This window comes from Sinocyclocheilus grahami, unplaced genomic scaffold (assembly GCF_001515645.1).
Source record: "Sinocyclocheilus grahami isolate Dianchi unplaced genomic scaffold, SAMN03320097.WGS_v1.1 scaffold120.1, whole genome shotgun sequence".
Classification (NCBI taxonomy): Eukaryota; Metazoa; Chordata; class Actinopteri; order Cypriniformes; family Cyprinidae; genus Sinocyclocheilus; species Sinocyclocheilus grahami.
The window spans coordinates 1,389,154-1,404,968 of record NW_015505299.1 but is presented as its reverse complement, the minus strand read 5'-3'; the positions used below and the strand labels follow the sequence as shown (position 1 = coordinate 1,404,968).

Below are 15,815 nucleotides of genomic sequence, written 5' to 3'. Positions count from 1 at the left end.
TCAGCTCCATCTGCTCTGCTTTCGTGGTCTCCAGTTCTGCTTGCTAAACCATGGTCATCAACTTCACCTGCTCTGCTGTGGTGGTCTTCAACTCCACCTTCTCCACCATGGGGGTCTTTAGTCCCATCTGCTCTGCTGTCAGGTCATCTGCTCCGCTGTGGTGGTCTCCAGCTATGCTGAGATGGTCTTTTGTCCCGTTAGCTCCACCCTGGACACCTGCTCCACCTTGGCTCCATGCTTTGCCCTTGCTTTTTGTTCTGCTGGCTTAGCTTCATTCTCCAGGCCCTCTTCCACCACACGGGCCTGGCCCTCCATCCCTCCCCCGGTCCGCCTCAGCTCCACCTCCCTCCTGGACTCTTGGTTTTGTTGTTGGGGAGAGTCTGGAATCCGCTTCTTAAGTAGGGGGCTCTGTTACATTTTTTCTCCATTTGTTTGAACTAATGACAATATAAAATACAACATTCCTTTTTCAGTTTATGATCCTCAAGGGAAATGTATTTACTTTGAGCTGATGCTTGCAACAAATAGCCCCTCTTTTTTCCATGGGTGAGGTGGAGAATGGCATTGATCACTATGTACCCACCATGTACCATGCTCGCCACGGACCTCCTGCCAATAGAGATGTTCGTCACTGAGCTAGAGCCAGAGGCCATGTTCTTCCTGGAGGCTGAGCCTGTTACCATGTCTATTCCAGAGCTAGAGGCAGCAATCATGTCTGTTCCAGAAGGAGCACGAATCCAGTTCACCATCCTGGAGTGGTGTCCCACCTGCTTTCCCAGCCTCAAAGCTCTTCCTCTGTCAGTCCCGTCTGGCTGGTGTAATATCCTGGTCCTGTCCAAAATCCGTCCTACCTGCTGCTCTCGTCCAGCCTCCAAGCTCCTTTGTCTCCACTGGTCCTCTCCAGTCTCTAAGGTCCTTCGTCTCTGCTGATCCCGTCCAGTTTCCAAGATCCAGCATCCCAGCCATGGAGGCCTCCCTAAGTTTCCTCATTCCCACCATGGAGGTCATCCAAAGCCCCATCATCCTCACTGGTTGATTGATTAGGTTCATCTGTGTCTTGTTAAGTTTCTAATTTTTCTGTGTATATACTGTATATATGCCCTCAGTTTCCTTAATTCCTTGTCCAGTATTGTCTTTGCATGTCATGTGTAAAGCTGTTGTGTTTGTTTCTTGCCATTTGTGGCTTCCCATTCTGTTTTATTTTTTAATACAGTGTTAAGCTACAACTAGATCTGCATCTCATTGTCCTTGTCTGTCCCACTTAAAGGGTTAGTTCACCCAAAAATGAAAATTAGCCTATACATTACTCACCCTCAACTCATCCTAGGTGTATATGACTTTCTTCTTTCAGACGAATCCAGTTGGAGTTATATTAAAAATTGTCTTTGATCTTTCAAGCTGTTTAATGCCACTCAGCGGGTGTTGCATGTATCAGTCCAAAAGAAGTTAAATAAACAGCGCCCATCCATTTAAAAAAAAGTGTCTCACACCAGCTCCGGGGGGTGAACAAAGGCCTCCTGTAGCGAATCAATGCGTTTTTGTAAGAGAAATATCCATATTCAAAAAGTAATAATCACTTTAATATAGCTTGCGTCAACAGTTGTACACAGAAGCAGCTCCATGTGTATCTTTTAAAATACACACATATATATTTTAGTTAAATCTAGATTTTAATCTAAATTGAATAATGCTTTAAGTATTGAGTTACTGAGAACAGTCACTTTTTGCAGGAGTGCGTTCTGTAATGTTATAATTTTTATCAAATAAATAGAAAATCAAACTAAATGGTAGATTTGTGTTGAGAACATTGTAGTGATCATCTGTGATGAATATTAAAGTGGAACAAAACAACCCAACCGCTGGGTCAAAACAACCCAACTGCCGGGTCAAAACAACCCAACCGCTGGGTCAAAACAACCCAACTGCCGGGTCAAAACAACCCAACCGCTGGGTCAAAACAACCCAACTGCCGGGTCAAAACAACCCAACCGCTGGGTCAAAACAACCCAACTGCCGGGTCAAAACAACCCAACCGCTGGGTCAAAACAACCCAATAGCTGGTTCAAAACAACCCAACTGCTGGGTCAAAACAACCCAATAGCTGGGTTTGTCCCTTTTTAACCCAGCGCTGGGTTATATTTAACCAAGCATTTTTTAGAGTGTACTGTGCCAGGCTGAAAGCACATACTGTATTTAGGATTGAGAGTCCAGAGAGAGTTCTCCATAAACCTATTCTTGAATCAAGTGTGAGTAATAAACCCAGTAACCACAGATCTGTCCTAGTAAATCCTCTCACACATGACGAGATTAGGAGAAACAGAGGCTCTGTTATAGAGGAAAGCGCATTACAGTCATTCTGCTGCTCAACATGAGTCAAAGTTAAGAGTTTGAACAATTTAGGAAAAGTCTCGGGGAGATAAGTCAGTCTATTGAAAGATCTACACTGTAACAAAAACTGGTGTAGGATTTAATTTGAAACTATTTTCCCTCAGAAATTGCTAGTAAATTTCACAAGAAAATGCCAAAAAAGGCAAGTAACTCACTGATAATTTTTTTAAGTATTAAAGTATTTTCCTGTAAAATGTACTCCTGTAATCTTCTATTTACAAATTTTGAAAAATATTTTTTTTTACCGTGTATTCTAGTAAAAGTGATATAAGCTGTAATACTTAAATGTCTGGACATTTTATGTTTATTACTATCACTAAATTACACAAATGCACATGCAATATAAGGCAAAAAATGTAACACAAACTCAAGCAGCTGCATTAAAAATGAAAACCACTCTTTTTGGAGCTTGTGTTGCGCTCACATTACCTAATCCTTTACCCAATTCAGTGCTTACAGTCAAAAATGACCTGCCTTTTACAAATTGTTTGAAAATCTCTCATTATGCTATATTATCACCAAATCTTTTGTCAATTTGGTTTTGTACTTTAAAAAAATGATTGTAGGCCTCGTTGATCTGAGTTTATGCACCACAATTTTTGAATGAACATTGCTAAAATGCATCCACAAATAATGATTTTTTTATTTGTTTTTTTACTCAAAAACCAATCAATGATCAGTTTGGCCTACAACCAGTGGGGCCTACGATCAATCAGTCCCAAAAAGAAATACAAATCCTGTGCTAACTGAAAGAAGATCAAAAAGATTAAATCCAATATTTTGTAATAATATAGCATAACGATTCACTTATAAGCATATATTTCTTGTAGGCTGGTCATTCTGTGGGGAAAATAAATTCCAAAATGTTACAAAAATATCATTTTTGGTGGGGGGAGGGGGAGTTGTTATACAAAAATGTTACAAAAATATACATTTTTGGTGTGGGGGTGAGGGGGGGGGTTGTTATACCATTTGTAAGCAAAGTAATTTTAGGCTGATACTCCAGGTCAAAATGACCAGAACACAACATAAGATAAAAAACTTTGTCATATGTGGACCTCAGGGGGAAATGAAACAACAGAAAATGCACGACTTACTTATAAGTCTTGGTCTTGTCTAGCCAGATTCCACAGAGCAGAGAGCCGACCACGCCAGCGATGACGAGAGTCAAGCCAATTCTCCCAGCATTCACCTCTTCACCCTGTGCTTCAGACAATAATAACATCTGAGATATCTTTAATATATCACCCTGTAAGACCATGATCTCATGCACTTCAGTCCACGGTGTTTAGACGACCCAATACACTGAGTCTGAGCTGAAATTGAGTACTACTGTCAGACTTTCACAGAGCATTTCACAGAGAATATGATTCAGATATTCACAGTGAACTTATACGATACATTATATGTTTTCAGCAAATAAAAAGCAAGGTGATGTTCCTATAGTGCTGAACAATTATCATAATCATTCACCATATAAATGGAACTTCAAAATACCATGCTGTTACAATTGTACCATCTCCAAAAATAGCATGGTAATACTTTTGTTAGTGTATATGCATCATTTCGAAGCTCAGCTACTACTATCTTGTGTCTGTAGAGTGGGTGAGGATGATAAGGATTCGAGGATGCTCACAGGGTAATGCTCTATTATCATCCTGTTCAACAGCGTGGAAACGGCATAGAAACATCCAACATTCAGTCCTGGGAAGCACAAACAGAGAAAAATATGCTGTCAAATAAACACGAACCACAGGATTCAAAAAATGATTCGGTAAAATGACAAATTGGTAGTTTAAATGATGTGTAGATTCTGCACCACTAAGAGCAACATTGAAAAATGATTGCAATCTGGTTGTTTAAGCAGCCCAACTGGGAGACCTGTTTGAACAGTTCTAGTTTTGGAGATTCTAGTGTCGCAGAACTGACACAGTTTTAAAGACAAAGTATAATTTCAGATGTGAGGTAATTTCAGTTAAAGAGAGGCAAATTCTAATTTCACTTGGGAGAATCATGCACATTTTACATGCATCAAATTATGCAGATTTCTGTAGAATTGAAGCACCTATCTTGCATAGCAGTATTTTGGCTGGGCCCCCCTCTGGTCTAACCCGTGCGTTAATCCGGTCCTGCCTGCACCCTTATTATATTTAGTCTAATTTGATTTTGCATTCAGATAGCATAGTCAGCATCCAACCAGGGTAAAATGTTAGGAACAAAACCACACTTTTTTGTGTGTGTATAAGTCAGCGTTATTTTAGTTAACCAAAACTAAAACCAAAACAAAAAAACTTTTGTTGCTTGAAATTAAATATTGAAAAGTAACATTTTATTTTCGCAGGTTGCCAATGTAACATTTCTCATTGCAATTACTTAAAGACAATGACAATTACTAAAACATTCAAATGAAAACAGACAGTATAAAAATAAAAATAAATCAAACTATTAATAAAAACTCTAACAGTATGTAACGGTGTTGCGCTGTAGTAAACGCACGATTATTAAACAGTCTTTAATAATAAATCCAACAGGAATACAGGAGAAAATACGACACAACAACTGAAACACAAACACTACCGGACAAGGAACAGAAGGGAACACAGGGCTTAAATCCTAGAAGTGCAATCAAGGAAAAATAGAACCGGTGTGAGTGACTAATTAACAACTAAGGAAACTAACTAGAAACTCAGGCAGGCAAACGGGAACAGAGAACTAAACTAGAATAGAACTAAACAGAATATACAGGTGACATATCACATGTATACACATGAATATACATGTGAAATTTCAGACATTGTAGAACATGACATCACACTCTGCAGCACCTTTTTAAAAACATATAACAAATAATCTTGCATCTGAAAATCCATAATCATGAATCATGCAAACTTTAGCATGAGCTTGCATTTTGGTCCCATGCATTTGCATGCATGAATGGAAGTCAAAGGAACTAAAAGTGCATTTTGACCACCAATTATTTATGTATCTCTGTATCCTGATCCAAAACCTAGAGCTGCCTTGCTGTCTATCTCTACATCATGTTGATTTTTTTTTTAATTCTGGAGGAAATAATATGTCTATACGGGGTCTTCAAATGCTGATTACAAAGGCAACTTACTTGGTTTGGAGCAGAGCCATTACAGTAAGTGAGCATTTGTCTGTTCATTGTTATTTTAGTGAGTTTCACAAATAGTCAGTAGCACAAATACATCACCCACTCCCCTCTTTATAAAAGAAAATGAAATGAATGCAAGAAAATTATAAGTTAACACTGAGAAACACACTATTAGAACACTAATAGTGCAGATGTACTGAGCCAAATAAACAAAGGTAGAATGTGTTTTAAGTTAATACGTATATGAATCGGATTTATCAGTGTGTACCATAGCTGACGAGGAGGAGGATGAAGGGCTTGTTGCGGAAAAGTCTTGCGATTGAAGCCAGGTATGAGTACTGAGCGGTGGGCACGTCTCTAAGCGCTACCTGAGCCAGAGACGGAGGGATTTCAGGTTTTTCCTGAAACACTGCAGCACATACGGTAGTTATTCAAACATATGAATACCGCAAAAGAAACTGAAAAATACAACTCAAAACAATATTTCATTAAACACTATGAACATTGAATATCAATCAACATGACTCGATTTACAAGGATATCATCATAGGGCAAAAACATTGAGCCATGTTCATGAAACATGAGCAGTAAATTGCTTGTAAACACCACTTATGTACATTGTTGCATTAAGACATAAAATTGGATTTATTAAGCAGTTTCCACAGAAATTGGTTCTGCTTGTGTTTCCTCCAAGTAGTCAAAACCAAATCATAATCCATTTCCATGACACAAATGACTTTGTAAAAGCAAATCTCAAAACTGATCTAAATCATCTAAGAATGATAGGAACAGATATAGAGACCTGCAGAAAAATACACAAGTAAATGTAATACCAGGAGAATAAAAAAATAAATGGCAAAGCAGTCAAATACCTATTATGTATGTATGTATTTACACACGTTTGGGCATTCATAATCAAGATGATGACATGAGTGTATGAATGAAAGGATTATTCCTTAAAGTAGTGTGGCACACTCACGTTTTTATGTTAAAGAGCAGAGCAGGTTTTATTATCAAATTTTTCATGTTGATTAAAAACATTTGTCCCTGCATCAGTCCTGTTATATTTTCATTTGTGACCCTGGAGCACAAAAGCAGTGTTAAGTCGCTGGGGGATATTTGTAGCAATAGCCAACAATACATTGTATGGGTCACAATTATACATTTTTCTTTTATGCCAAAAATCATTAGGATATTAAGTAAAGATCATATTCCTTGAAGATATTTTGTAAATGTCCTACCGTAAATATATCAAAACTTAATTTTTGATTAGTAATATGCATTGCTAAGAACTTCATTTGAACAACTTTAAAGATGATTTTCTCAATATTTAGATTTTTTTTGCACCCTCAGATTCCAGATTTTCAAATAGTTGTATCTCGACCAAATATTGTCCTATTATGTATTCAGCTTTCAGATGATGTATAAATCTCAATTTTGAGAAATTGACCCTTATGACTGGTTTTGTGCTCCAGGGTCACATTTACGCTGCTGTTGTGGATGTTCTTACCAAACACGACCAGCAGAAAGATGAGGCTGGCCACAGCGGCTGTGATGTAGAACATGACGCTCATGTGTTGAGCCAGTTCATTCATGTCATCCACGTTGGGCACAAGAACCGGCGGGATCAAGAAGCCAATAGCAATGCCAAGCTGAAGAGGAAAGACATAAAGAATGAACTGCATCATATTTCTCAGTCTCACATCATTATGAATTTGCATGCACAGGAGAACTTTCACAACTTTTTCATCCAATTCACAACACATGTGACACACATTAGTTGTTCTTAACCTTGTTCTCACGTTAATGAATCTGATTCTAAATGAGTGACTGCATGCCCAAGATTAGTCAGCTCTTTAATAGCCAGCTTTATATACATGTATATCTGTGTTGTTATAAAGAGAAACTTTGTTTCCCCAATGAAATAACCACTGAATTTGCTACAATTTGCAAGGATAGTGGCATCAAGTCTTTGCTTGAGTAAGTAAACTAATTAATCCACAAGCAGAACTAAATATTCTAGTTGCATTGTGTTCCAGACTTTATGCAACAGACTACTGCACTGGTAACTACAGGCACACATTTTTCCAAAAGATCCTCATTACTGTAAACTCAGTTTAATCCAGCTATGAAACAGTGAACAAGCACTCAGAGAGATGATGAGAAATACGATTTCTCTTATTTACTAGTGTGCCATGGGGTCATATTTCATTTCAGAACAGTTTATTGAGAAATCTGTCTTAGGATATAGTCTAACCTCTCAGTGCTAAAGCTAATATCATCCCCTTCGCTCCCATACATAAGTTCAGTGTGCTGCGCTGCCATTCAGCATGTGAGTGATTTCTAATTATGTCATTAACATGAGATCACCAAACTACAGTCATTCACACCCCGTGTTGTGCTCTATACTCACATATCTATATCTTACAGTCAAAGTTTATAATCTAACATGACACAAATGCTTTATGAATGATGTCACAGTTAAGACATCACAGTAATAACAACACAGTTAAGTAGTTGAGATAACAAGAATTCATGACATTTCTAATAGAGAAGGTTGACATTACATTTACATTAATGCATTTGGCAGATGCGTTTTTCCAAAGCAACCTACATTGCATTCAGTAGTAGACCTATACATATCAGTTCATGCATTTCCTAATTGACAACAACAGTTTAGAATAACAACACACGCACGCCTTCATGTTGAACGTGATTTTTCTCCAATGAGGGGGAGGAGGGGGCAGAATGTTTGACAAATTGGCTATTAACTGTGAGCAGACAGAGTGTCAATCAATGCATTGGAGGATATGGCGAACGTAAATGTAAAGAACGTTGCTTGTCAGATTTCCCTAACAAGCAACCAAGCCTAACAAGCAAGCCAATTTTTTCACACTAGAAGCCACCAAAAAGTCACGTATTATAAGTGGACTTTGCATGACTTTTGTTTGGTTCTGTGTACCATGTGCTCTTCTCTCAGTCTCTCATCTAGGCCCCGTCCCTTAGTCTTTGTCATCCTATTGCATCGCAGAATTTATGTTTTATGAATTTGTTATTATTTGGATTTGTTAGTGCATTAAAAGTAGTAATTAAAAAAGCATATTTGTTCTAACAACCAGCCATAAAAACAATATTAGATACACCACTGCCACACTAATAAGCCACTAAACAGCTTTCATGTGTTGTATGTAAAATTAAAATATGGCTCCATCATAGAAGTTAAAGTCATAGCTCACGACCATGCTAACAAACCCGCTTTAACCAGTCTAAGCTAGTTTGTGGACCAGGCTGGTTTAGCTGGACAGCCAGACGGTCTCAGACAGCACCCAAAACCCCTCTAAAACCAGAACAGACCAGACAGAGATTGGAGCTGGAGAAAAGATCATGATTAATGTACTTGGTATTTGTCTTTTAAAGATCACGAAGGTGTAGCAGTTCAAAAGTGAGAAACACCAACAGAGCGAACATGTTGTTTATTTCTTTTTTTTATTTATTATTTATGAAACTTACCCACATTCAAGTGTTTAAAAAAAGAATGCATGAATCTAGAATAAAATGTTTTTGTTTACAAGCAGATACGCTGTTCTTTCTTTTGATGTTTTGTATGTTCAGATATTCATATAACAAAATATATATAAATTAATACCTAAATAGGGACATAGTAGTATACTTAAAGTATGATGTAAAGTTCACTTACGAGTGTACTTGCAGTATAAAACTACTAAACTAGTAGTTTACTGAGACTATACTTCAAAGTGTACTAAAAATGCTACTACAAGTATTTAATTAGAAAACTATCAGTATTCATATAAGTTCACTTTTAGTATAGTTGCAGTACAAGCTAAAATATTGTTGTAAACTAGTTGTGTACTTAAAGTTTACTACTGTTATACTTAGTTAAAAGTATGCTTTTATATACTAGAAAGTGGGCCAATTTAGTCCCAAGGAGTATTGAAATAGTACACTTACAAGTATACTACTAGTATACTGATATTTGTATACTTACTACATAAAGTATACTTCAAAATATACTTGAACTTTACTTAAGTATACTTAATAAAATAAACTTGAAGTATACTACTTTTTGGTAAGGGTTGTGTTCATTTGGAAAGATAAATTGTCTTAAAGCATATCTTTCAGTGGAGTATTGTTGTGCAGTTCTCCAGGTTATAGAGATATCACATTGTTGATTTCCATCTTATCTGGTCTCGCCCTCTAAGCCCCGCAATATCGATGATAGTGATAGTGTTTCCCGTCATCACTGTTACTATATTTACAGTATTTTAGTATGACTTTATCAGGGTTAGTTATAATATGAGTCATGGGGCGTATACTAATGACATTTATATATTCCAATTAAAGGCACAACAAGGAGCTGCTAGAGAAAACATTGAACCTCCACATGCAACATTCTCAGTGTTAAAATGACATTTAAAGTCCAACAGTTTTCACCGATTAAATACAATTTCACTGATTTGAATAGGTTTAAATAAATAAATAAGAGTAAACTACAGGGTACAAACTTGACGGGCAGCGCTATCCTCCAGATATTAATTTACGAGCACATTCAAACACAGATGTTTACAGAAAATGAACGCAAATTATTATGAGTTCAACATTTAAGAACGCGTCTGCCCCGTTTTAATAATTGGAGCACAAGTAAACAAATGATTATTGAATGAATTTTAGCTACTTATAACAAATCTTTTTTAAAGAAAACTTTTTGCTATATACTTACAGTCAAACCAAATTTATTCAGACACCAGATATAATTTTTTATTTATTTTTTGGTTACACTTTATTTCGATAGTCCACTTTAGACATTCTACTAACTATAAGTAACTTTGTAACTACATGTCAACTACATGTCAACTAATTCTCATTAATTTGCATCTACATGTCTACTAACTCTCAGAGTAGACTGTTAGGGTAGGTTTAGGGTTAGTAGAATAAGTTGACAAAGAAAGTGTTTGAAGATATTAAGCAGACAGTCTACTAATACTCTACTAGCTGCTAGTTGACATGTAGTTGTAAAGTTACTTACTGTTAACAGACTGTCTAAAGTGGACTATCGAATTAAAGTGTTACCCTTTTTTTTACTAGTGGGTGCAGGACACTAGTTCATTTATGTGCGTGAGGAGAGCAAAATAAAGTAAACTGTGACATATTATACCCAAAAGTATTCATACAGTGGACTACAAGTAACATTTGGGGCCAAAGATTATTCAGAAACTTAACCCTGAGCATGTTTTGCTTAAGTGTTATCTGACATTATCAAGATGAATTTGTTCTGAGACAGTTTAACTCTGAGTTCTTGTCATATTTTATTAAAAAAAATTTAACTATAGTGAATAAACTGTGATAATGTGAGAAATGTTGAAGGTGTCTGAATAAATTTTGGTTTGACTGCAGATATAAATGCGCCATAAAGTGATTATTATTGACAGTATCAAACTAATGTTTTGTGTCCGATAAGGATGGTAAGGGAAAGCAGGCGCTATTGCTATTTTTACCGCTATTTTAAACTCGGTTGCTGGGAATGATGCTTGAAAACGCTGTAATGAATATTCAATGCTACGTTTAACCCCACAATTAACCCAATTTGCATCTTGCTTTCCACAGCTCGCTAGTTGTTTCTGTGCTTAAAATGGCAAAAGAAATGCACAGTCTATGTGTGCAGACATATCAACCCGATCCCACGAAAGTGCGTATAAATAGTACGCCAAATAAAAACGAAAACTCGTGGTATTGATACGCAAAAATGAACTTTGGCGTGTATATGCTACGCGATGGGTAGGTTAAGGTTGTGGGGTAGATGCGTATCATATGTACACGAAAATTGCGTATCATATGCACGCCAACAAATTTCGTATCATATGCACGCGAAAACTGCGTATTATATGCACGCCAAACACATGCGTAGCATATACACGCCAAAGTTCATTTTTGCGTATCAATACCACGAGTTTTCGTTTTTATTTGGCGTACTATTTATTCGGGAAAGTCGAGCTTTTGGTGTAATCTAGTCCAGCTGATTAATGTAAGTTAAATGAAGGCTGTCAAGCTGTTCTGTGGCGGTGCAGCGATGCGCTCCGTGCGCTTTTACGCACCTGGTTTCCAAACACGCCGATGGCGCAGGCGGTGGACACTTCATCAGATCCGAACCACACGGACGCGACCTTAGACGGCATCCCCAAAATGAACACCTGCGCAAAGGAACAGGCGAACTGTCCGAGCATCGTGACCCAGAACAGGTCGGGCTGAACGCTGGCCACTTTGATCCACGTTCCCACGCAGTTGATCGAAGCTGCGAACAGAGCTATCACCCGCAGCCCCTTCCTCTCCAACAGCCATGCCACTGGAAATATGAAGGGGATGTAAGTCAGCATATAGATCATTGACAGCCAGTCGATGGCGAATGAAGAAACGTTGTAGAATTTCATGAAGATGTTGTTGATGATTCCATACTGGATCCACTGGAACGCGTTGCACAGTGAATAGGAGCTAAAGAGACACAAAATGAGCCATCGCCTCCGGTATAAGCGAGTGTTACAGGTAGGAACAATGTCTCTACATTCGGAGATTTCAACCTGATCGAAGTTTCCATCGGCGCTTTTCATCTGCCCAGTCCGAGAAGCGTCCGTTCCAAAGAGGTTGTCGCTTTTTTCGCACATTTTGCACTGCTAAAATGCGCTAAATTCTACCTTCAGTCAATCCTGCTTCATGAATCCTGAATTGCGTCCTTCCGTTAGATTAAGGACATATTCTAGACGCGTAAATTCAGTTCCAAAGAGCGCGCGAGTCTTCAGACAGACTTTGTTTCCAGCGCCAATAAAACTTAAGTGCAAAGGTGAAGACAGCATCAAACATCCCTCCAGGAAACAACTCTACTTCACTGATTCATGCGTGTGAGCCTCAGACTCCACACCATCATCATCATCATCCCCATCATCATCATCACGCCGAATGGTATGAGAGAGAAAAACTAGCACGTGATCTACTGTCAATCGTAGCTCCTGCTGCTCAACCCAACACATTATGATAGAAGAATTGTTATTAAATATTGAGGATTAGGTTGTAGGCTACTGTATTGTGTGAAGTGGCGGTATTATCCATTACGCAAATACTTGGGGCCCCGGAGCCCTCTGCTGGTCACAAAAATAAATGTTAAAATAAAGTTGATATAAAGCGATGATCATAGTGATAGGCAAATAATATCAGCAATGGGTTGAAAGTCACAATCTCTCAAGATCATATTACCTGAAATGTCATTCATTCATTCATTCATTCAGATCCTTTAATGTGTGCACAAATGGTCTAAGCAGTGTGAACTTGTATTTCCCATCATGCAACCATGTTACAGAGAAAGAAGAAGAGGATGATGAAAAGGTTATAAACAGCTAAAATGTTCTTTATTAACAATATTTATTTATTTGTACAAAGCAGGGCTATTGCACATTCATGTTTGTGAAAAAAATAATCCTTTTGTTGTTGTTGTTTGGTGTGACTGGTGCTGATAAAATGCTAATAAAGACAAGCTGTAGGTCCTGCACTCACTGAAAAACAACTCGAAAACAGTTTACTCAATCATATTATTTATGGTCTACACATCAAAATTGTGTTTCTCTTCCAAACATGATTTCTTTGCTTTCAATTAATGTAATTCTCTAAATTGTGTAATCTACTAGATTAAATTATGTATGCAAATGTGAACCAATCAAGTATTGTAGTTCCCAGCATGCTTTGCAGAGTTGAAATGTGGTCTTGAGCAAGATAAGAAAAAAGGGAGACTCGATAGTGTTTATTCAATTATATTGGGATTTAGAACCCTTTTAATTACACTGTGTGAAGTCTGAAGATTTCGCTTTGGCTGAGGTACACATGGTTGCCTTTGCTGCTCAAGGAGCGTTTAACTAATAGCATATGCATTATTGTTTGCTAATAGTTTGCTAGCTATTACAATCGTATAATTCAATTATGTGACACAATTTGGATTAAAATAGATATGTAGTGTTCCCCACTAATATCGGCATATTTTGCTCAAAATATTCACCAAAATCTAACCTTTAAAAAAACATTTTACTGGCAAACTTAATTAACCTGCCTTGAAATTACTCTAATACCTCAAGTAATCACTAGTTGACATGACATCAAATTGAATCTCTTTCTCTCAGCAGTTATTGCAAGTATAAATCTGTATTCCAGACAGTGTTTCTGTCTTACCTCCATGCTCTAGGAGCCTATAATACTGATTTATATTTTAGAAATGTCTGGATGGATTTTGCAGGAATCTACATTCGTTTATGTTTACAAAGGTAATGCAGTGTATATATACGCTATATGGACAAATATTTTGGGACACATTACTGAATTCAGGTGTTTCAATCAGACCCATTGCCACAGGTGTATAAAATCAATTCAACATCACCAAGTAAGTACAGTAACAAGCGTGGGATGCAAAGCACACAGATACTGGACTCTGGAGCAGTGGAAACCTGTTCTGTGAAGACCCTTTTCTATTCCAGCAAGACTGTGTCCCAATGTACAAAGCAACAAGGTCCATAAAGACATGGTTGGATGAGTTTGGTGTGGAAGAACGCAGAGCCCTGACCTCAACCTCATCCCCATCCTTTGGGATGAACTGGAACAGATGCTCTACTGGGCAAAACATCCCACAGAAACACTCTTAAAATCTTGTGGAAGCCTTCCCAGATGTGTGGAAGCTGTTATAGATGCAAAGGGGGGACAGACTCCATATTAATATCTCTGTATCAGTGTCATTAAAGTCCCTGCATGCTAGAGTAATAAACAGGTGACACTTAGAGTACATAGCCATAGTAAACTTAAACTAAACCAGCTGCTCCGGATCAGGGATAGTTTGCTTCAGAAGTATTTGGTACTTGTGTGCCCTTTTTAATGAGACTACATTGGAACAGCTCAGATTATGCACCATATTATATTATAAATAAGGCCTATGATGATCATAGAAGTCTTATAAATATTCAAAATGTTATAAATGATCAGCCAAAACAGCAAGAAAGAGTGCTAAAGAAGTGTTTTTTGTTGCTTTATAATATGCTGCCAGGCAGTAGTGGTGTTAACCACCACACAAACTATGCAAATGCGTATTAAATTCTATTTAATATCAATGCTGTGTAATTGGAAGTAAAACATTACAACTGTAACGTTGGGGCGTGGGGTGTGAGGCCTCAGGTCTTGACTTTGCTTAGGCCCAAAATGGTAAACCCATCCCTGCTGCCAGGTATGATAATAATAGTTAATCTCACTACACAACTAAAACATTTAAGAGTAAGTAGCCTATTTATGATTCAAACAACCTGAGCTTCTGTGTGTCGACTGTGGAACTTTCCTGCCATATAAAAATAAAAGTCTTGTTTTTGACACTAATCGGGCAATAAGTAAAAATGCAAAGTTATCGTACACCTTCAGAAGACTTGGAATATGATGTATGAGAACATTGCATGACATATTTTACTACACTTTTGGCTGCTTTTTAAGCTTCAAAGTGCAACAGTATCAACTTCTACTGAAATCAGCAAACTTAACATCTTTTAAAATAACTCTTTTAGATCCACAGAGGAAAGTCATTTCTGTAACGACATGAGGGTGAGTTTTTTCATGTGTGAGTGATTTAACCCTGTAAGTTAATTTGAATACTTCTCTTCCAGTTTCTCTCAAATCTGTAAATTTAAGCCATGAACAGGAATAGTAATAACGGGACAGGGACAGAGTCGCCGTGAAAAGACTACAAAAGGGAAAACACGGAAAATGAAGGACTTTTCATGGCAGACGAAGATGGATAAACTGTTGGAAAATGTATGGTAGAAGTCATGGAAAGAAAACAGAAGGAACATGGCATAATGGAGAATGATGAAAAACTACATTTGGAAACTGAAGAGATCCTCATTTTCAGATCATGATTTCGTGACGACGGCTAATTCGAATTCCAGCCTGGAAAATGAAATTGCCCATAATACTGTAGACAGTTTTCTGAAATTGTTGAAGAAACGGGTCTAAAGGCCTTCCATCAGGTTCTACAACATTGTTTGATATTCCAATCAATCAATCGACCAACCAATCAATCAATCAACCAATCAACCGATCGATCGACCGACCGACCGACCAACCGATTGATCGATCGACCAATCAACCAATCAACCAACCAATCAACCAACCAATCAACCAACCAACCAACCAATCAACCAATCAACCAATCAACCAATCAACCAACCAATCAACCAATCAACCAACCAATCAACCAATCAACCAACCAATCAATCAATCAACCAAT

The 15,815-nt window shown here is 37.6% G+C and overlaps 1 protein-coding gene across 1 annotated transcript in view; it reads right to left on the bottom strand.

Moving 5' to 3' along the window:
• LOC107589770 (feline leukemia virus subgroup C receptor-related protein 2-like) overlaps positions 1-12,484 on the bottom strand; it is a 29,388-nt gene extending 16,904 nt beyond the window's left edge. Inside the window, exons 1-5 of the mRNA XM_016278300.1 lie at positions 11,614-12,484; positions 7,014-7,155; positions 5,772-5,912; positions 4,025-4,092; positions 3,486-3,589 (exon numbers count right to left, since the gene is read on the bottom strand). Of these exons, the coding sequence (XP_016133786.1) occupies positions 3,486-3,589; positions 4,025-4,092; positions 5,772-5,912; positions 7,014-7,155; positions 11,614-12,177 (1,019 nt within the window). The 5' untranslated portion in view covers positions 12,178-12,484. The remainder of the gene's footprint in view (positions 1-3,485; positions 3,590-4,024; positions 4,093-5,771; positions 5,913-7,013; positions 7,156-11,613) is intronic.
• Between the last annotated feature and the right edge of the window lie 3,331 nt (positions 12,485-15,815).